We start from the raw sequence: 21,663 nt of genomic DNA on the forward strand, positions 1-21,663 counted from the left end.
ACCCTATTGATGTACCGAGTCCATACAGATATATCTGATTTGTACAGCTCCGAGGGACTACCATCTGGGCCAGGGGCCCTACCAGATTTTTGAGCACAGATTGCCAACTCTGTTTCTTTTAGAGTAAAGGGCGGCGCATCAGGCTGGCACAGTGCAAAATCTGTAAGGATATCATCAGAATCCAACTGAGAGCCATACAATTCCCCAAAATAGGAGAACCAAGTTTCTGAATCAATGTGACATTCAGGAGTAGATGACAGGGCAGGATCACTATGCGAAACCAAAGTCCAAAAGAGCTTGGCATCGCGAGCACTGGCTGCCTCTGCCAGACACTCCCATAAATTTTCCTCACATCTGAGTTTCGATAACTTGCGGGTGGACGCATAGTTTCTTCTCGCATGTATAATGGCATCCCGGTTCTTTAACTTTAAAGCTTTGGACAAAAGATTCTTGGCCGCCCGGCACTTTTTGTCGAACCATTTGCACTTAGGTGCAAAGGATCTCAATTGGGTTTTAGAAGATTTAATAAAAAGCTCCTTGAGTTCCGCAAAAAAAGCTACATGGGAAGACATAATTTCTGAGGAAGATCATGTAATGGAAACCTCAAAGAGCTGATGACAAGACACCATGGCGCAAAGCTTATTGTTAAGCAGATTAGATTTAAAAAACGAAGGCCACTTTACCACACGCCTATTAGTGGACAATTCCAACAAATCATTGGAATCAACCAAAACAGTAGACCGAGCGTGCTCAGAGACTACAGCTGTGTTGTATGCAATTTGTAAAGGGGTATGGTCACTAGTACGGGGAAGACCCACCTCATGTAGCCATTCAAATCATGACCCTTCTGACTGATTGTTTAGTAGTAAAATATAGCAATAATTGGTATTCAGTTGGTTTCTTAGACCTTTTGGCTCCTGCTGCACCATTCAAATCATGGCCACAGTGCCTGCAAGGTAACTGCACTTTTGACTGCTTATTTGGTTGGAAACTATAGCAGTAATTGGTGTTCATTGAGCTTCCTAGACCTTCTGGCCCCAGTACCTGCTGCACCATCCAAATCATGACCCAAGTGCCTGGAAGGTAAGTGCACTTCTGACTGCTTGCTTATTAGTGAGATGTAGCAGTAATCAGCGTTCAGTGGATTTCCTAGAGCTTTTGGACTCTGTGCCACTGCGCCTGCTGCATCATTAAAATCATGACCCTCTGACCTGCAAGGTAACTGCACTGCTCACTGCTTGTTTAGTAGTGAGATATAACAGTAATTGGGTTTCCTAGAGCTTTGCACCCCTGTGCCACAGCACATGCTGCACCTTTCAATACATGTCCCTAGTGTCTACAAGGACAAATGATTTTTTTTTTTTTATATCAAGTAATATCTCTGTTCCTAAAAAGGCGCAGTTGTAGATGGAATACATAGCTTTTGTAAAGCTAAACAAAAAAGCTTTCATGAAAGTGCTGTTAGTCTTCCCCAACTCTCCTAAACGAGTTGCAACAGATGTAATTCAAAAAGCATATGTTTTACACATCAAAGTGAAAACCAAGCATTGTTAAATGGTGTTACAATGTGGCTGCCTCTTTCCTGTGAAAATATCTTATCCTGTGCTTGACAGTGAATGGGCCATAAACTGTGTATATTGCTCAAGATCACCATATGTTAGACTGAAGCTGAGACTGAAATGAGGTTTTGTGCATTGCTTCTAAAAAGGCAGTTTCACAAATTAAATGGACTCGCCAAAGAAGAGGAATTTTGCAAAAAACATGTTAAATATGAAAACAAATTCCAATGTATTTCATTCACATGCAGAACTGTTTCATCTTCTTAGTACTAGTACATCAGACTTAATCAGCCTGATTCCCAAGCACCCCCCCTTAACTTTGCACGCGGCCACCAGTGAAAAGAGGCAAGCATTTATTCACAAGTTAATGGACGTGAAAGAAAGCACGTAACAAGGGTGTCCTGCAGGCTCTACTTTCAGGCCACCTTCATATGTAAAGACATTTTGCCCCAAAAAAGTGCTAAATATGTAAAAGTCTCTGCAGACGTTCAAAAAATGTATTGCATTCACTTGCAGAACTTTTTAATCTTAGTAGTACTGCTATATCAGACTAAATTAATGCACTTTTTTTTTAAGTAATAGTTTTAAAACATGGTTTTAGAAAGGTGTAGGAAGTTGGCTCTGTATGCACTATTTCAAAGTAAGGAATAGTATGCACAAAGTCCAAGGGTTCCCCTTAGAGGTAAGATAGTGGCAAAAAGAGATAATACTAATGCTCTATTTTGTGGTAGTGTGGTCGAGCAGTAGGCTTATCAAAGGAGTAGTGTTAAGCATTTGTTGTACATACACACAGGCAATAAATGAGGAACACACACTCGGAAACAATTCCAGGCCAATAGGTTTTTGTTATAGAAAAATATATTTTCTTAGTTTATTTTAAGAACCACAGGTTCAAATTCTACATGTAATATCTCATTTGAAAGGTATTGCAGGTAAGTACTTTAGGAACTTTGAATAATCACAATAGCATATATACTTTTTACATAAAACACATTTAGCTGTTTTAAAAGTGGACACAGTGCAATTTTCACAGTTCCTGGGGGAGGTAAAGTAATGTTAGTTCTTGCAGGTAAGTAAACCACCTACGGGGTTCAAATTGGGGTCCAAGGTAGCCCACCGTTGGGGGTTCAGAGCAACCCCAAAGTTACCACACCAGCAGCTCAGGGCCGGTCAGGTGCAGAGTTCAAAGTGGTGCCCAAAACGCATAGGCTTCAATGGAGAGAAGGGGGTGCCCCGGTTCCAGTCTGCCAGCAGGTAAGTACCCGCGTCTTCGGGGGGCAGACCAGGGGGGTTTTGTAGGGCACCGGGGGGGACACAAGCTCACACAAAAAGTACACCCTCAGCGGCACTGGGGCGGCCGGGTGCAGTGTGCAAACACGCGTCGGGTTTCCAATGGATTTTGGGAGACCAAGGGGTCTCTTCAGCGGTGCAGGCAGGCAAGGGGGGGGCTCCTCGGGGTAGCCACCACCTGGGCAAGGGAGAGGGCCTCCTGGGGGTCACTCCTGCACTGGAGTTCCGATCCTTCAGGTGCTGGGGGCTGCGGGTGCAGGGTCTTTTCCAGCCGTCGGGGATTTTAGAGTCCGGCAGTCTCAGTCAGGGGTAGCCTGGGGACAACTTTGGTTACTCACAGTCTCTGAGTCGCCGGAGGGTCCTCCCTGAGGTGTTGGTTCTCCACCAGTCGAGTCGGGGTCGCCGGGTGCAGTGTTGCAAATCTCACGCTTCTTGCGGGGATTGCAGGGGTCTTTAAATCTGCTCCTCTGGATAAAAAGTTGCAGTCTTTGTTGAACAGAGCCGCTGTTCTCGGGAGTTTCTTGGTCTCTTGGAAGCAGGGCAGTCCTCTGAGGATTCAGAGGTCGCTGGTCCCAGGGAAAGCGTTGCTGGAGCAGTTTTCTTCTGAAGGCAGGAGACAGGCCGGTAGGACTGGGGCCAAAGCAGTTGGTGTCTTCTTTCTTCTTCTGCAGGGGTTTTCAGCTCAGCAGTCCTCTTCTTCTGTAAGTTGCAGGAATCTAAATTCTTAGGTTCAGGGGAGCCCTTAAATACTAAATTTAAGGGCATGTTTAGGTCTGGGGGGTTAGTAGCCAATGGCTACTAGCCCTGAGGGTGGGTACACCCTCTTTGTGCCTCCTCCCAAGGGGAGGGGGGGGGGGGGTCACATTCCTATCCCTATTGGGGAGATGGAGGATTTCTAAAAGTTAGTCACTTCAGCTCAGGGCACCTTAGGGGCTGTCCTGACTGGCCAGTGACTCCTCCTTGTTTTTCTCATTAATTCCTCCGGCCTTGCCGCCAAAAGTGGGGCCGTGGCCGGAGGGGGCGGGCAACTCCACTAGCTGGAGTGCCCTGTGGTGCTGGAACAAAGGGGGTGAGCCTTTGGGGCTCACCGCCAGGTGTTACAGCTCCTGCCTGGGGGAGGTGATAGCATCTCCACCCAGTGCAGGCTTTGTTACTGGCCACAGAGTGACAAAGGCACTCTCCCCATGTGGCCAGCAACATGTCTCGAGTGTGGCAGGCTGCTAAAACCAGTCAGCCTACATGGGTAGTTGGTTAAGGTTTCAGGGGGCACCTCTAAGGTGCCCTCTGGGGTGTATTTCACAATAAAATGTACACTGGCATCAGTGTGCATTTATTGTGCTGAGAAGTTTGATACCAAACTTCCCAGTTTTCAGTGTAGACATTATGGTGCTGTGGAGTTCGTGTAAAACAGACTCCCAGACCATATACTCTTATGGCTACCCTGCACTTACAGTGTCTAAGGTTTTGCTTAGACACTGTAGGGGCACAGTGCTCATGCACTGGTGCCCTCACCTATGGTATAGTGCACCCTGCCTTAGGGCTGTAAGGCCTACTAGAGGGGTGACTTATCTATACCTGCATAGGCAGTGAGAGGCTGGCATGGCACCCTGAGGGGAGTGCCATGTCGACTTACTCGTTTTGTTCTCACCAGCACACACAAGCTGGCAAGCAGTGTGTCTGTGCTGAGTGAGGGGTCTCCAGGGTGGCATAAGACATGCTGCAGCCCTTCGAGACCTTCCTTGGCATCAGGGCCCTTGGTACCAGGGGTACCACTTACAAGGGACTTATGTGGATGCCAGGGTGTGCCAATTGTGGAATCAAAAGTACAGGTTAGGGAAAGAACACTGGTGCTGGGGCCTGGTTAGCAGGCCTCAGCACACTTTCAATTCAAAACATAGCATCAGCAAAGGCAAAAAGTCAGGGGGTAACCATGCCAAGGAGGCATTTACTTACACAACCTCCCCCCCCCCCCCAAACGAAAGAGGATGAGACTAACCTTTCCCAAGAGAGTCTTCATTTTCTAAGTGGAAGAACCTGGAAAGGCCATCTGCATTGGCATGGGCAGTCCCAGGTCTGTGTTCCACTATAAACTCCATTCCCTGTAGGGAGATGGACCACCTCAACAGTTTTGGATTTTCACCTTTCATTTGCATCAGCCATCTGAGAGGTCTGTGGTCAGTCTGAACTAGGAAGTGAGTACCAAAGAGGTATGGTCTCAACTTCTTCAGGGACCAAACCACAGCAAAGGCCTCCCTCTCAATGGCACTCCAACGCTGCTCCCTGGGGAGTAACCTCCTGCTAATGAAAGCAACAGGCTGGTCAAGGCCATCATCATTTGTTTGGGACAAAACTGCCCCTATCCCATGTTCAGAGGCATCTGTTTGCACAATGAATTGCTTGGAGTAATCTGGAGCTTTTAGAACTGGTGCTGTGCACATAGCTTGCTTCAGGGTGTCAAAGGCCTGTTGGCATTCTACAGTCCAGTTTACTTTCTTGGGCATTTTCTTGGAGGTGAGTTCTGTGCGGGCTGTCACAATGGATCCATATCCCTTCACAAACCTCCTATAGTACCCAGTCAAGCCAAGGAATGCCCTGACTTGAGTCTGGGTTTTTGGAGCTGCCCAGTCCAGAATAGTCTGGATCTTAGGCTGGAGTGGCTGAACTTGGCCTCCACCTACAAGGTGTCCCAAGTAAACCACAGTTCCCTGCCCTATCTGGCATTTGGATGCCTTGATAGAGAGGCCTGCAGATTGCAGAGCTTTCAAAACCTTCTTCAGGTGGACCAGGTGATCCTGCCAGGTGGAGCTGAAGACAGCAATATCATCAAGATAAGCTGCACTAAAGGATTCCAACCCAGCAAGGACTTGATTCACCAACCTTTGGAAGGTGGCAGGGGCATTCTTTAAACCAAAGGGCATAACAGTGAACTGATAATGCCCATCAGGTGTGGAGAATGCTGTCTTTTCTTTTGCTCCAGGGGCCATTTTGATTTGCGAGTACCCTGCTGTTAAGTCAAAGGTTCTTAAGAATTTGGCAGCCCCTAATTTGTCTATTAGCTCATCAGCTCTAGGAATGGGATGAGCATCTGTCTTGGTGACAGAGTTGAGACCTCTGTAGTCCACACAAAACCTCATCTCTTTCTTTCCTTCTTTGGTGTGAGGTTTGGGGACTAAGACCACTGGGCTAGCCCAGGGGCTGTCAGAGTACTCAATTACTCCCAATTCCAGCATCTTGTGGACTTCCACCTTGATGCTTTCCTTAACTTGGTCAGACTGTCTAAATATTTTGTTTTTGACAGGCATGCTGTCTCCTGTGTCCACATCATGGGTACACAGGTGTGTCTGACCAGGGGTTAGGGAAAAGAGTTCAGCAAACTGCTGCAGGACCTTCCTACAGTCAGACTGCTGTTGGCTAGAGAGGGTGTCTGAGTAGATCACTCCATCCACTGAGCCATCTTTAGGGTCTGATGAGAGGAGATCAGGGAGAGGTTCACTCTCAGCTTCCTGGTCCTCATCTGTCACCATTAACAGATTTACATCAGCCCTGTCATGGAAGAGCTTAAGGCGGTTCACATGGATCACCCTCTTGGGGCTCCTGCTTGTGCCCAGGTCCACCAGGTAGGTGACCTGACTCTTCCTTTCTAGTACTGGGTAAGGGCCACTCCATTTGTCCTGGAGTGCCCTGGGAGCCACAGGCTCCAGAACCCAGACTTTCTGCCCTGGTTGAAATTCAACCAGTGCAGCCTTTTGGTCATACCACAACTTCTGGAGTTGTTGGCTGGCCTCAAGGTTTTTACTTGCCTTTTCCATGTACTCTGCCATCCTTGAGCGAAGACCAAGTACATAGTCCACTATGTCTTGTTTAGGCTCATGAAGAGGTCTCTCCCAGCCTTCTTTAACAAGAGCAAGTGGTCCCCTTACAGGGTGGCCAAACAGAAGTTCAAAGGGTGAGAATCCTACTCCCTTCTGAGGCACCTCTCTGTAAGCGAAAAGCAGACATGGCAGGAGGACATCCCATCTCCTTTTGAGTTTTTCTGGGAGCCCCATGATCATGCCCTTTAATGTCTTGTTGAATCTCTCAACAAGGCCATTAGTTTGTGGATGATATGGTGTAGTGAATTTATAAGTCACCCCACACTCATTCCACATGTGTTTTAGGTATGCTGACATGAAGTTGGTACCTCTGTCAGACACCATCTCCTTAGGGAAACCCACTCTGGTAAAGATACCAATGAGGGCCTTGGCTACTGCAGGGGCAGTAGTCGACCTAAGGGGAATAGCTTCAGGATACCTAGTAGCATGATCCACTACTACTAGGATGTACATATTTCCTGAGGCTGTGGGAGGTTCTAGTGGACCAACTATGTCCACACCCACTCTTTCAAAGGGGACCCCCACCACTGGAAGTGGAATAAGGGGGGCCTTTGGATGCCCACCTGTCTTACCACTGGCTTGACAGGTGGGGCAGGAGAGGCAAAACTCCTTAACCTTCTGGGACATATTGGGCCAGTAGAAGTGGTTGACTAACCTCTCCCACGTCTTGGTTTGTCCCAAATGCCCAGCAAGGGGAATGTCATGGGCTAAGGTCAGAATAAACTCTCTGAAACCCTGAGGCACTACCACTCTCCTAGTGGCACCAGGTTTGGGATCTCTTGCCTCAGTGTACAGGAGTCCATCTTCCCAATAGACCCTATGTGTTCCATTTTTCTTGCCATTGGACTCTTCAGCAGCTTGCTGCCTAAGGCCTTCAAGAGAGGGACAGGTTTCTTGTCCCTTACACAACTCTTCCCTTGAGGGTCCCCCTGGGCCTAAGAGCTCAACCTGATAAGGTTCCAGCTCCATAGGCTCAGTTCCCTCAGAGGGGAGAACTTCTTCCTGAGAAGAGAGGTTCTCTTTTTCTTGCTGTGTTGCAGCTGGTTTCCCAGCTGACTTTCCTTTCCTCTTGGTAGGCTGGGCCTTTCTTCCAGACTCCACCTCTACTTTTTCACCCTGAGCCTTGCACTGTGCCCTTGTCTTGACACACACCAGTTCAGGGATACCCAGCATGGCTGCATGGGTTTTCAGTTCTACCTTAGCCCATGCTGAGGACTCCAGGTCATTTCAAAGCAAACAGTCTACTGGGATATTTGAGGAGACCACCACCTGTTTCAGGCCATTGACCCCTCCCCACTCTAAAGTTACCATAGCCATGGGATGTACTTTAGTCTGATTGTCAGCGTTGGTGACTGGATAAGTTTGTCCAGCCAGGTATTGGCCAGGGGAAACCAGTTTCTCTGTCACCATAGTGACACTGGCACCTGTATCCCTCAGGCCCTCTACACTTGTCCCATTAATTAAGAGCTGCTGCCTGTATTTTTGCATGTTAGGGGGCCAGGCAGCCAGTGTGGCTAAATCCACCCCACCCTCAGAGACTAATGTAGCTTCAGTGTGACACCTGATTTGCTCTGGGCACACTGTTGATCCCACTTGGAGACTGGCCATTCCAGTTTTAGCTGGATGGGAGTTAGAAGTGGTATCTTTCTTGGGACAGGCCTTGTCTCCAGTTTGGTGTCCAGACTGACTACAGCTACGACACCAGGCCTTTTTGGGATCAAAGTTTTTACCCTTGTACCCAGAATTGTTTTGTGAAGAGGCTCTGGGCCCACCCTCCTGTGCAGGTTTTTGGGGGCCTGTAGAAGACTCTTTACTATTTTTGTTTTTGGCTGTCTCACCACTTTTCCCCTGGGGAGGTTTTGTGACCCCTTTCTTTTGGTCACCCCCTGTGGAAGTTTTGGACACCCTAGTCTTGACCCAATGGTCCGCCTTCTTTCCCAATTCTTGGGGAGAAATTGGTCCTAGGTCTACCAGATGCTGATGCAGTTTATCATTGAAACAATTACTTAATAAGTGTTCTTTCACAAATAAATTGTACAGCCCATCATAATTACTTACACCACTGCCTTGAATCCAACCATCTAGTGTTTTTACTGAGTAGTCTAGCAAATGCAAAGTCTTGTACCCCACCGCTGATCCACCAATGTAGGAAGTTGGCTCTGTATGCACTATTTCAAAGTAAGGAATAGTATGCACAGAGTCCAAGGGTTCCCCTTAGAGGTAAGATAGTGGCAAAAAGAGATAATACTAATGCTCTATTTTGTGGTAGTGTGGTCGAGCAGTAGCCTTATCAAAGGAGTAGTGTTAAGCATTTGTTGTACATACACATAGACAATAAATGAGGTACACACACTCAGAGACAAATCCAGCCAATAGGTTTTGTTATAGAAAAATATCTTTTCTTAGTTTATTTTAAGAACCACAGGTTCAAATTCTACATGTAATATCTCATTTGAAAGGTATTGCAGGTAAGTACTTTAGGAACTTTGAATCATTTCATTAGCATGTATACTTTTCACATAAAACACAATAAGCTGTTTTAAAAGTGGACACTTAGTGCAATTTTCACAGTTCCTGGGGGAGGTAAAGTAATGTTAGTTTTAACAGGTAAGTAAGTCACTTACAGGTTTCAGTTTTTGGTCCAAGGTAGCCCACCGTTGGGGGTTCAGAGCAACCCCAAAGTTATCACACCAGCAGCTCAGGGCCGGTAAGGTGCAAAGGTCAAAGAGGTTCCCAAAACACATAGGCTATAATGGAGAGAAGGGGGTGCCCCGGTTCCAGTCTGCCAGCAGGTAAGTACCCGCGTCTTCGGAGGGCAGACCAGGGGGGTTTTGTAGGGCACCGGGGGGGACACAAGTCCACATAGAAAGTACACCCTCAGCAGCGCGGGGGCGGCCGGGTGCAGTGTGCAAACAAGTGTCGGGTTTCCTTTAGTTTTCAATGGGAGACCAAGGGGTCTCTTCAGCGATGCAGGCAAGGGGGGGGGGGCTCCTCGGGGTAGCCACCACCTGGGCAAGGGAGAGGGCCTCCTGGGGGTCACTCCTGCACAGAAGTTCCGTTTCTTTAGGGGCTGGGGGCTGCGGGTCAAGGGTCTTTTCCAGCCGTCGGGAAATGGAGTTCAGACAGTCGCGGTCAGGGGGAGCCTGGGGATTCCCTCTGCAGGCGTCGCTGTGGGGGCTCAGGGGGGACAACTTTGGTTACTCAGTCGTAGAGTCGCCGGAGGGTCCTCCCTGAGTTGGTTGTTCTTCACCAGTCGAGTCGGGGTCGCCGGGTGCAGTGTTGCAAGTCTCACGCTTCTTGCGGGGAGTTGCAGGGGTCTTTAAATCTGCTCCTTGTAACAAAGTTGCAGTTCTTTTGGAGCAGTGCCACTGTCCTCGGGAGTTTCTAGTCTTTCTTGAAGCTGGGCAGTCCTCAGAGGATTCAGAGGTCGCTGGTCCCTTGGAAAGCGTCGCTGGAGCAGGTTTCTTTGGAAGGCAGGAGACAGGCCGGTAAGTCTGGAGCCAAAGCAGTTGGTGTCTTCTGTTCTTCCTCTGCAGGGGTTTTTCAGCTCAGCAGTCCTTCTTCTTCAGGTAAGTTGCAGGAATCTATATTCTTAGGTTCAGGGAAGCCCTTAAATACTTAATTTAAGGGCGTGTTTTGGTCTGGGGGGTTAGTAGCCAATGGCTACTAGCCCTGAGGGTGAGTACACCCTCTTTGTGCCTCCTCCCAAGGGGAGGGGGTCACATCCTATTCCCTATTGGGGGAATCCTCCATCTGCAAGATGGAGGATTTCTAAAAGTTAGTCACTTCAGCTCAGGACACCTTAATGACTGTCCTGACTGGCCAGTGACTCCTCCTTGCTGTTTTCTTTGTTTCCTCCAGCCTTGCCGCCAAAAGTGGGGGCCGTGGCCGGAGGGGGTGGGCAACTCCACTAAGCTGGAGTGTCCTGCGGTGCTGTGACAAAGGGGTGAGCCTGTGAGGCTCACCGCCAGGTGTTACAGCTCCTGCCTGGGGGAGGTGTTAGCATCTCCACCCAGTGCAGGCTTTGTTACTGGCCTCAGAGTGACAAAGGCACTCTCCCCATGGGGCCAGCAACATGTCTCTGGTGTGGCAGGCTGCTGGAACCAGTCAGCCTACACAGATAGTCGGTTAAGTTTCAGGGGGCACCTCTAAGGTGCCCTCTGTGGTGTATTTTACAATAAAATGTACACTGGCATCAGTGTGCATTTATTGTGCTGAGAAGTTTGATACCAAACTTCCCAGTTTTCAGTGTGGCCATTATGGTGCTGTGGAGTTCGTGTAATACAGACTCCCAGACCATATACTCTTATGGCTACCCTGCACTTACAATGTCTAAGGTATTGCTTAGACACTGTAGGGGCACAGTGCTCATGCACTGGTGCCCTCACCTATGGTATAGTGCACCCTTCCTTAGGGCTGTAAGGCCTACTAGAGGGGTGACTTATCTATACCTGCATAGGCAGTGAGAGGCTGGCATGGCACCCTGAGGGGAGTGCCATGTCGACTTACTCGTTTTGTTCTCACCAGCACACACAAGCTGGCAAGCAGTGTGTCTGTGCTGAGTGAGGGGTCTACAGGGTGGCATAAGACATGCTGCAGCCCTTAGAGACCTTCCTTGGCATCAGGGCCCTTGGTACCAGGGGTACCACTTACAAGGGGCTTATCTGAATGCCAGGGTGTGCCAATTGTGGAATCAAAAGTACAGGTTAGGGAAAGAACACTGGTGCTGGGGCCTGGTTAGCAGGCCTCAGCACACTTTCAATTCAAAACATAGCATCAGCAAAGGCAAAAAGTCAGGGGGTAACCATGCCAAGGAGGCATTTCCTTACACCTTAGCTCTCTCATCTGTAGATGGAGGTAAGGTGTGGTGTCGAGTTCCACCACATTCACATCTGTGCTAGACATTATGCTTCTAAAAGTTGGAATACTTTTTAAGAAACTAAAACTGGTTCTAGAATCTAATTCAAACTTTTACCAAACTTTTAAACTCTAAAAGAAATGCTAACAGGGACTAACACAAGGCCCTAGCAGGACTTTAAAGAATTTAGAAAAATTTCAAATTGCAAAAATCAATTTCTAATGACAATTTTTGGAATTTGTCGTGTGATCAGGTATTGGCTGAGTAGTCCAGCAAATGCAAAGTCTTGTACCCCACCGCTGATCCACCAATGTAGGAAGTTGGCTCTGTATGTGCTATTTCAAAGTAAGGAATAGCATGCACAGAGTCCAAGGGTTCCCCTTAGAGGTAAAATAGTGGTAAAAAGAGATAATACTAATGCTCTATTTTGTGGTAGTGTGGTCGAGCAGTAGGCTTATCCAAGGAGTAGTGTTAAGCATTTGTTGTACATACACACAGGCAATAAATGAGGAACACACACTCGGAGACAAATCCAGCCAATAGGTTTTGTTATAGAAAAATATCTTTTCTTAGTTTATTTTAAGAACCACAGGTTCAAATTTAACATGTAATATCTCATTTGAAAGATATTGCAGGTAAGTACTCTAGGAACTTTGAATCATTTCATTAGCATGTATACTTTTTACATAAAACACAAATAGCTGTTTTAAAAGTGGACACAGTGCAATTTTCACAGTTCCTGGGGGAGGTAAGTTATTGTTAGTTTTAACAGGTAAGTAAGTCACTTACAGGTTTCAGTTTTTGGTCCAAGGTAGCCCACCGTTGGGGGTTCAGAGCAACCCCAAAGTTATCACACCAGCAGCTCAGGGCCGGTCAGGTGCAAAGGTCAAAGAGGTGCCCAAAACACATAGGCTTCAATGGAGAGAAGGGGGTGCCCCGGTTCCAGTCTGCCAGCAGGTAAGTACCCGCGTCTTCGGAGGGCAGACCAGGGGGGTTTTGTAGGGCACCGGGGGGGACACAAAGTAGCACAGAAAGTACACCCTCAGCAGCGCGGGGCGGCCGGGTGCAGTGTGCAAACACGCGTCGGGTTTCCTTCAGGTTTCAATGGGAGACCAAGGGGTCTCTTCAGCGGTGCAGGCAGGCAAGGGGGGGGGCTCCTCGGGGTAGCCACCACCTGGGCAAGGGAGAGGGCCTCCTGGGGGTCACTCCTGCACAGAAGTTCCGTTTCTTTAGGGGCTGGGGGCTGCGGGTGCGGGGTCTTTCCCAGCCGTCGGGAAATGGAGTTCAGACAGTCGCAGTCAGGGGGAGCCTGGGGATTCCCTCTGCAGGCGTCGCTGTGGGGGCTCAGGGGGGACAACTTTGGTTACTCACAGTCGTAGAGTCGCCGGAGGGTCCTCCCTGAGTTGGTTGTTCTCCACCAGTCGAGTCGGGGTCGCCGGGTGCAGTGTTGCAAGTCTCACGCTTCTTGCGGGGAGTTGCAGGGGTCTTTAAATCTGCTCCTTGTAACAAAGTTGCAGTTCTTTTGGAGCAGTGCCGCTGTCCTCGGGAGTTTCTTGTCTTTTTCGAAGTAGGGCAGTCCTCAGAGGATTCAGAGGTCGCTGGTCCCTTGGAAAGCGTCGCTGGAGCAGGTTTCTTTGGAAGGCAGGAGACAGGCCTGTAAGTCTGGGGCCAAGGCAGTTGGTGTCTTCTGTTCTTCCTCTGCAGGGGTTTGTCAGCTCAGCAGTCCTTCTTCTTGTTAGTTGCAGGAATCTAGTTTTCTAGGTTCAGGGGAGCCCTTAAATACTAAATTTAAGGGCGTGTTTAGGTCTGGGGGGTTAGTAGCCAATGGCTACTAGCCCTGAGGGTGAGTACACCCTCTTTGTGCCTCCTCCCAAGGGGAGGGGGTCATATCCCTAATCCTATTGGCGGAATCCTCCATCTGCAAGATGCAGGATTTCTAAAAGTTAGAGTCACTTCAGCTCAGGACACCTTAGGGGCTGTCCTGACTGGCCAGTGACTCCTCCTTGTTGTTTTCTTTGTTTCCTCCAGCCTTGCCGCCAAAAGTGGGGGCCGTGGCCGGAGGGGGCGGGCAACTCCACTAAGCTGGAGTGTGCTGCGGTGCTGTGACAAAGGGGTGAGGCTTTGAGGCTCACCGCCAGGTGTTACAGCTCCTGCCTGGGGGAGGTGTTAGCATCTCCACCCAGTGCAGGCTTTGTTACTGGCCACAGAGTGACAAAGGCACTCTCCCCATGGGGCCAGCAACATGTCTCTAGTGTGGCATGCTGCTGGAACCAGTCAGCCTACACAGATAGTCGGTTAGGTTTCAGGGGGAATCTCTAAGGTGCCCTCTGTGGTGTATTTTACAATAAAATGTACACTGGCATCAGTGTGCATTTATTGTGCTGAGAAGTTTGATACCAAACTTCCCAGTTTTCAGTGTAGCCATTATGGTGCTGTGGAGTTCGTGTAAAACAGACTCCCAGACCATATACTCTTATGGCTACCCTGCACTTAAAATGTCTAAGGTTTTGCTTAGACACTGTAGGGGCACAGTGCTCATGCACTGGTGCCCTCACCTATGGTATAGTGCACCCTGCCTTAGGGCTGTAAGGCCTGCTAGAGGGGTGTCTTACCTATACTGCATAGGCAGTGAGAGGCTGGCATGGCACCCTGAGGGGAGTGCCATGTCGACTTACTCATTTTGTTCTCACTAGCACACACAAGCTGGTAAGCAGTGTGTCTGTGCTGAGTGAGGGGTCTCTAGGGTGGCATAAGACATGCTGCAGCCCTTAGAGACCTTCCCTGGCATCAGGGCCCTTGGTACCAGAGGTACCAGTTACAAGGGACTTATCTGGATGCCAGGGTGTGCCAATTGTGGAATCAAAAGTACAGGTTAGGGAAAGAACACTGGTGCTGGGGCCTGGTTAGCAGGCCTCAGCACACTTTCAATTCAAAACATAGCATCAGCAAAGGCAAAAAGTCAGGGGGTAACCATGCCAAGGAGGCATTTCCTTACAACTGTTATAATGTATGTTTTAAAATTGCTAAACCGTTAATGGTCAGTGGCATTCCCGATAGTGTTATAGTTGCACATTCCTTTCTTTTGACACTGCAATTTTTTAGAAGAGTAAACTCTATGACAAATGGTATGAAAATGTATTTGAGTGTAAAATGAATGTTTTGCAGGGTTTCATTTGTATAGTTTAGCCTATGGACTTGACCACATATTGGATGATATTTATCCCATGCATATAACTTTGCTTCATATTAATTAGGTTAGTGTGATGCTGTTTAAACTTCCCCCTGCTAGTTTATTTTCTATACTTTTTAATGCCACTGTAAAAATATGTCCTGAAAAAGTCATCTTTCTGATGATAGCCGTGGAGTATCGAAACGACGATTAGTTGTCCACATTCTTGCAGTGAATGTGTGCGGTAGAACAATCCATGTGCACCATCAGGTCTGTGGAGTGCAATGAAATCTTCGCACGTTTTTACATATACATTTTATGTAGCGATGTGCTAAACGATTACTGAATCATTAAAAAGTATAAAGATATGGTGTTATGTATTATTGTTCTACTATGATGCGTGAGATTGGTTTGGTTATTAATGGAACTTTCTGTTGTTAATTAAGAAACTGGACGATTGTACAAATAGTTTATTTTCATTGACAGATTTACATATAGGGCCCATACACTTGCATAATCAGCAGAATATTTTTGTAGCCCCCTATATGATAAAATATTTTCTTTCTTGATGGGTTTTTCATGATTTATGCTGCCTTAATTTTCTCAGTCCCATGAACAACTTTGCTGTGGCTCAAATTAAGTGAAAACGATGACGTCACTCTAAAAATGATATGACGGGTTATGTGTTAGTGAATCGTTGCATGCCTCCACTAGACTTTTTTTTAACAAGTTAGCCATATACATACATAACTTTGTTAAACAAAGAAACCAAGTGATTTTTAACCGTTTACCCTCTGTAGAATTTGAATAAAATAGATTTTTACTGATTTTCTCTTGTCTTTCATATGTGAACACCATAAAACTAACAGCAGAAAGTGTAATAATAGCTTGCTCATTTTTCTGCCCCGGTGCAAAACATTTCTTTCGCGCAAAACCTGTTTGAATTACACATTATTCATCGTTATGCGAGTAGGAAAAATGGCACAAAATATATTTTTTCATTTTTGCAGAAACTCGTGTGAATTGTGTTTGCTGTAAATCTCAGATGTGCCTGGCATTTCCAGATATAAATAAGTGTAATTTTTGATGTATACGGTTCAAGACGACAGGCATGAATAATTTATTTATATAGATAGCCCAATACACATTTTAGTAGACGTGCCCCCTTATGAATAGATGTTCGGACGTGTATTCTCTGTCAATAAGAGAAAAATACTGAAACTTGAATAATTCAAAAAGTTACTGTTATCTGGAAATCGCAAGGTTAGGTCAGGAGGAAGAGACGCTGAATTTTCTGTTTCAATAATGCAAAATATTGTCATTAAACAGGACAGTTGTGATGCTTGATTCATTGCAAAAACAACCTGAAAAAAAAAAAAAGCATTTGGGGCCGCAAACCTGCCTTCATATCACACTTTTGCTGCAGCTACAAATCTTGCAGAGTCTAATCAATTGTAGAGTGCGTAAGAAAATAGAACCTTTTAATATTTGTTGCGGTCAATATGTCCTGTGTGCTTCTAGAAAAGCCCAGCGGAGACATCTGGCGAATGTCTCTGTGAAGAAACTGCTGCCAAGTCTAGAAGCAGGTGAACAGCGCCTGCCCGTCTCGGTCTCTTCCTCTCTCTTCCTCTCTCTCTGCCTCTCGCTCACACACACACACACACACACACACACACACACACACTCTCTCACACACATACACACGTACACATACTCACACACAAACAAGCATTTGCAATGCAACAGGTCTCATTTGCTCGAGGTAGAGCTATTAGCGTTGTAAACTCCAAACCGGACTTTTCTTACCACACAAATTGAAAAAAAAGAAAACGAGCGCGATCGCACTATGTAAAAGGCAGTGTGATCGCGCTGAAATTGAAAACCAAAAAAAATGAGGGCGATTGCGCTGCATCAAAAAAAAAAAGAGAAAGTAGTGCAAAAACTAGGCTGAAAACATGGAGCCTCGTATGTTTTCAGTAGTTGGCCGGTGCACTCGAGGAGGGCTAAACACCGGAAAAGGCATGGCATATGCATTTTTCATTAACGAAAGCAAGCGGATTTTAAAAGGCAATCCCACAAACCCTTGTAAGTGACAGGCGTAACATGGGCGTGGTTACAAGCCCAAAGAGAGATTGCAGCAGGGATGGAAGGCTTGTGTGCTCGACCCTAAAAAGGCCATGTTACACCACAACAAACGGTCATGTGCTTTTGACCTAAAAACTGATTCCAGGGGAAGGACTCACGCTTTCACTGCCCACCCCCAGGTTAGGGTCTTTAAAACACATTCACTGACCCTGCATATAGCGCACACCACAAACGGAAAAGCACCTTGCACAAGAATTAAAGGTGCGAGTCTAACCACGGATGGATGCTTCCTGTGTTATCGACCTCAGACGGATTAAACGCTTAGTCGGCCTTTGAAGCATTTTAAGGTGTGTGTGCGCCGCTTCCAGGCAGGTGTCCAGCTCAGGTCTGTGTCCCAATATAAAGCACTTCCTTTCTGTTACTAGCTGCAGGGAAGAAAGAAGACCGGAATAAAGAAGACAGCAGTGAAGAAAGAAGACGCCATGTGGCATAGAAAGAAGACCAAGAATACTGCTGCAAAGAAAGAAGATGTCACAGAGAAAAGAAGACAGCATGCAGGAAAAACAAAGTACTTTCAGCGTCGTAACCAGAGGAGGAACACTGTGGCCAGTGTCCAGTGGGAAATGCCAGAAGGAGTACCTGGTCTAGAGGTAACCAGACTGCAAGCTTGGTGAACAAGACAACAGGGAGTAAATCAGAATAACTTCCTGGTCAATCAGAAGCACGTAAATCATAGCGATGTTGAACTAAGCCAATGAATGGTAAGTTCAGGTAGGTAATGGGCTGGTTCTAAGTCCCCAACCCCCCCCCCCCCCCCCCCACCACCCCGCCCAATTTTTTTTAAAATATATATTTTTAATTAACAATAGATTTCGCAAGCAGCGTGCAAGCGTGACCTAAAAAAGACATGCATAACTGAACGACATCCCCCAAGTGCCAGTGATCCAGACAATTCTTTTTTTTTTGGTAAGATAATGGTTTGTCTACAAAGGAGACTAATAATTAACTAAAATTCGCCAACAACTGCAAAACACAAAAACTTTCTCACATGTAAGAGACAGAAAGGTACTTCTTGAAATTGACACTGAAAAAATACAAAACTACACTTCTAACGAATTCCATTAGGTGGAAGAAACCTGCAGCAAATGTTTCTTTCCTTGTGCGAGGTACAATTTCACACTAACTTTGTTGATTTGGACATATTTTATCAATTTGCTTTGAATGTTGATTAAGTGGAAGATGTAACATACGAGGATAAGAACCCCTTGTCACTGTAGGGGTCGCCCTCTGTTAGCTAAGCGAGTTGTTGGTGGCAGCAGTCTGACTTCTGTTGAGGGACTTCAAAAATTGTACTATTTAGATTTAGATTGTAGAATTTTTTTATATTTCTACTTGTCCTAGGGCGTTTTGCTTCAAAAACCTACCTGTGGAAATATTTCTACTCATTCTTTTCAGTTTCATACAGTGAGGTGACAAATTATAACAATCTTCTCATATCGGAGCTCTTAAAATAGCCTTTTTGATTATGGCAGGTGCCACATCAATTTTTTGATTCCAGCAAAATCTACATAAAGGGGTTGGAAGCAGGCAGGTAATGGTAGGTCCAGAGTTGGAACTTTCTTTGAGTCGGGTGAACCCACAAACATACATGTTTATGGCTATTCACTAACTTTTCGTCTGACAGACCTGAGTAAAACTCATTCTAGTGTGGGGGAAAAATATGGTATAGGGAAAGTCAATTTGCAATTGGTTAGTGGAATTTTGCATGGAAAAAATATGCAACTGCGTATTTGCTCATGTTAAAATGGGAATTGCAGAAGTTTGTTGAAAGTGCTTTTCCAGACGTATTTCCATAAATTCTTGTGAACTCCTGAAATCTGTACCAGTGCAAGGAGCTGTATGTGTTGGGAGGATGTTTGTGGCTTTCATTAATATTTGGGCCTCTGACGTACCCATTTACTTATGTTGTCCCTAATGGTTTTCTCCAGCATTTATCTTTTCGTTTTTTTTTTTTTTTTTGTGGTGTAATATTGGCATGCCTCATGCTATTTAAAGTTAAATTTAGCAATATACCTTTTATACAACTTGAAATGTTTTTTTTTTTTTTAATCTGTTTAATGAATCTCGCAAAAACATACAACAATAAGCCACATGATTTTATTTCCCCATCTAGTAAGTAATGTATCTGTACTTAAGAAGTTTGCTGCAGCGATTTGCTGACAGTTGCCTTAAACCACCAGTATATTGTCCCCTCTAACTTCGCTTCTTCTTGGTCCAGGACACCCTCAGCCTCCTTCCAAGGACCCCATTTTCTTTTCAAGCTTGTGTGGATTGTCTAGCTTGCTAAACCACCTCTTCATCACTCATTAACGAAGCCATATTTAAGGCCCATTCGTACACCTTGATGAGCTTTACCCTTCCCTAATATCACACTGTCTCTCCTAGCCACCATCAGTGCTGCGTTGCAAAAGAGGAGTATCTACCCGGTGTCACCAGCTGTGGAGGGAGCGCTAGGGAGCATTCCATAAACAAGGAAATCCTGCCTCGCACCATCTCCCAAAGCCCACGTATTCTTGGGCACACTCACATGGTGTGAATCAGGGTCCCCGTCCTTGTCCACATCCCCTGAGGCATTAGTCGCTATCTGTCTTCCCCATCTTGTAGATGCTAGTTCTCGTGTAATGTGCCCTATGTAAAATCTTCAGCTGTACGAGCTGAAATCCTGCCCAGTTAATCGTCTCCAGAGGGTACCTAGTGGCCTTAAACCACCCCCACCCTCACCAATAAGGCATAGTGCCCACTCTCCCTAGGTCATTCTCCCATTTACTTAGCAGGGCATTTAGGGGGCAGCAAGCTATCCATGAGCAAATATGCGTAAATTTGCAAGACTTCATGCTTATATAACGTGGCCCCAGTAGGATTCTCCAGTGGCGTCTCTTCTTCAGTGTTGCAGAAGATGTCTCCCTAACCGAGTAAGATACGTCTTATCTGCTAATACCGGAGAAATTGGCTCCCAGTCTATTTGAATTTTGCCTGGAGTGCAGTGAATTGAATAATTTAATCCTCACTTGAGACAAAACCCATTTTGGAGATACTCAGCAAGTACCACTTCCTGTGGCCCTGTACGTGTTGTCATGCCAGCAGCGTGGACCCCCAGAGTGGCTTCTCTAGCACCACCCAGCATTTCCATCCCAATACTCTTGTCGCTTGATACCATACCTGTACCATCTCTGCTATCGACCCTGGCAGTAAATGTTCCTTATCCAATCTGTAGAGCCAGCAGGGTACCCCTTTGGGTCCGTAGCTCTTCTACCTGCATACATTGATGGTTCCTACTTCATTGGGAATGCCCAGTCATTATCTGCAGCCTGACTGCCTAGTAATATAGTCTCATGGTCCAGCCAGCCCTATTCCCATCTGCAGCTTTCCATGTCAAGTTAGTGTTGGCAATCCTCAACAGGCCCTGTCCCATATTAACAAACTCGTCACCATATCCACATCCCCGAAGAACTAGGCCGGGACTGTGTGCAGGGCATTCTGCAGTATGGGGGAAAAAAGTACAAAGAGGTCACAGCTAAACTTATGCTGAATCTTACAGCCGCCAAGCAGCCATCTGCTCCTGCCCAGGATTTGGTAACTTGCAGGGGCAGTGTTTTTTTTGTTTCTTTTTGTTTAAAAAAAAATAAAAATATTTTCTTTCTTCACCAGGTTCTCCCCTCGCCCCCAACCCCACCTCCTCCACCCCCCTAAAATCCCATAAATAAGTGTGTGTGTGTGGGTCAAAAGCCTGGATCGTAGACTTTGGGTGGAGGAGGAGCTGCCTGCTTACACACCTGCTGCCATGTACGCTAAGCCCCCTCCTCCCCCTTGCAATATTTTTTTTGTACATGAGCCATTACTAATCTTGCTTTCATGGTTTTGAGTGTATTTTTACATAATGATGGAGCATTCTGGGAGCAGAAATAGTAGCCTCAAAGTGTTAAGATTTTGTAAACATGTACACATTTCTACACTGGAACCTTGATCAGTAATGCAAGCTTAGCTCTAAGCATTTCCTTGGAGCACTCACCCAGTAGTAAAGGCTTTTTGCATTAACGGATCATATATTTGTTTGCACAACTTATAACTGTGAATACAGGTCTTGCCGTGCGAGCAGATCTATGTTGTGGCACAGTAAACTGGCAGCCAAAGAATTTGCAGGGGTTGGGGCTACTTTTCTAGTAGACTATGTAAACATGAAATGTGGCTTAAAGAATGGCCTGTAGGAACATTGATGATGAAAGTGGAATGAGAGATACTGGAATTATGGACTTAAAATGGCCTCATGGTTTAAGGTGGTGAGGTTTCCTAAAGCTGTAGGGCAGTTTCAGATTGTGGCTTATGGTGTTTTCCCCCTACAACCCTGGGAATGGGAGAGAGGGATTGCCCTTTATGCTCCAAGCTATCTCCTCTTAATGCTGGTGTCCTCCCTAGAAATCCCCCAACACCATAAAAGAATGAGTGTAAAGATCAGCGAGGGAAAGTTTTCATTGCAAAGTAATTTCACCCCCTCTCTTTGGGACCCTTTAGTGTGAAAGGAATGGTTTACTTCCCAGATATCTGCCAATGCTGCCAGAGTCAATTTCTCTTTTCTGTCTAAACTGACTTGTTTTTTTTTTTCTTTGTAGGTTTGTTTTCTCCCCCTAGTGACGGTGACCACAGCAACCCCTAGACATGGGGCGACGGTCAACCTCCTCCACCAAGAGTGGGAAGTTCATGAACCCCACAGACCAAGCTCGTGAGTAGCCACAAACCTTCTATCTTCTGTAACCAATCTCCCCTCTAATCCAC

At 46.4% G+C, this 21,663-nt stretch overlaps 1 protein-coding gene across 4 annotated transcripts in view; it reads left to right on the forward strand.

Annotated features, from left to right (window-relative positions):
- The window catches only part of WBP11 (WW domain binding protein 11), a 145,350-nt gene that overhangs the window by 39,246 nt on the left and 84,441 nt on the right, over positions 1 to 21,663 (forward strand). For all 4 annotated transcript variants that reach the window (XM_069231111.1, XM_069231113.1, XM_069231112.1 and 1 more), the window contains exon 2: positions 21,501 to 21,610. In XM_069231111.1, coding sequence (XP_069087212.1) covers positions 21,547 to 21,610 — 64 coding nt within the window. In that variant the 5' untranslated portion in view covers positions 21,501 to 21,546. The remainder of the gene's footprint in view (positions 1 to 21,500; positions 21,611 to 21,663) is intronic.

This window comes from Pleurodeles waltl, chromosome 4_2 (genome assembly GCF_031143425.1).
Source record: "Pleurodeles waltl isolate 20211129_DDA chromosome 4_2, aPleWal1.hap1.20221129, whole genome shotgun sequence".
Classification (NCBI taxonomy): domain Eukaryota; kingdom Metazoa; phylum Chordata; class Amphibia; order Caudata; family Salamandridae; genus Pleurodeles; species Pleurodeles waltl.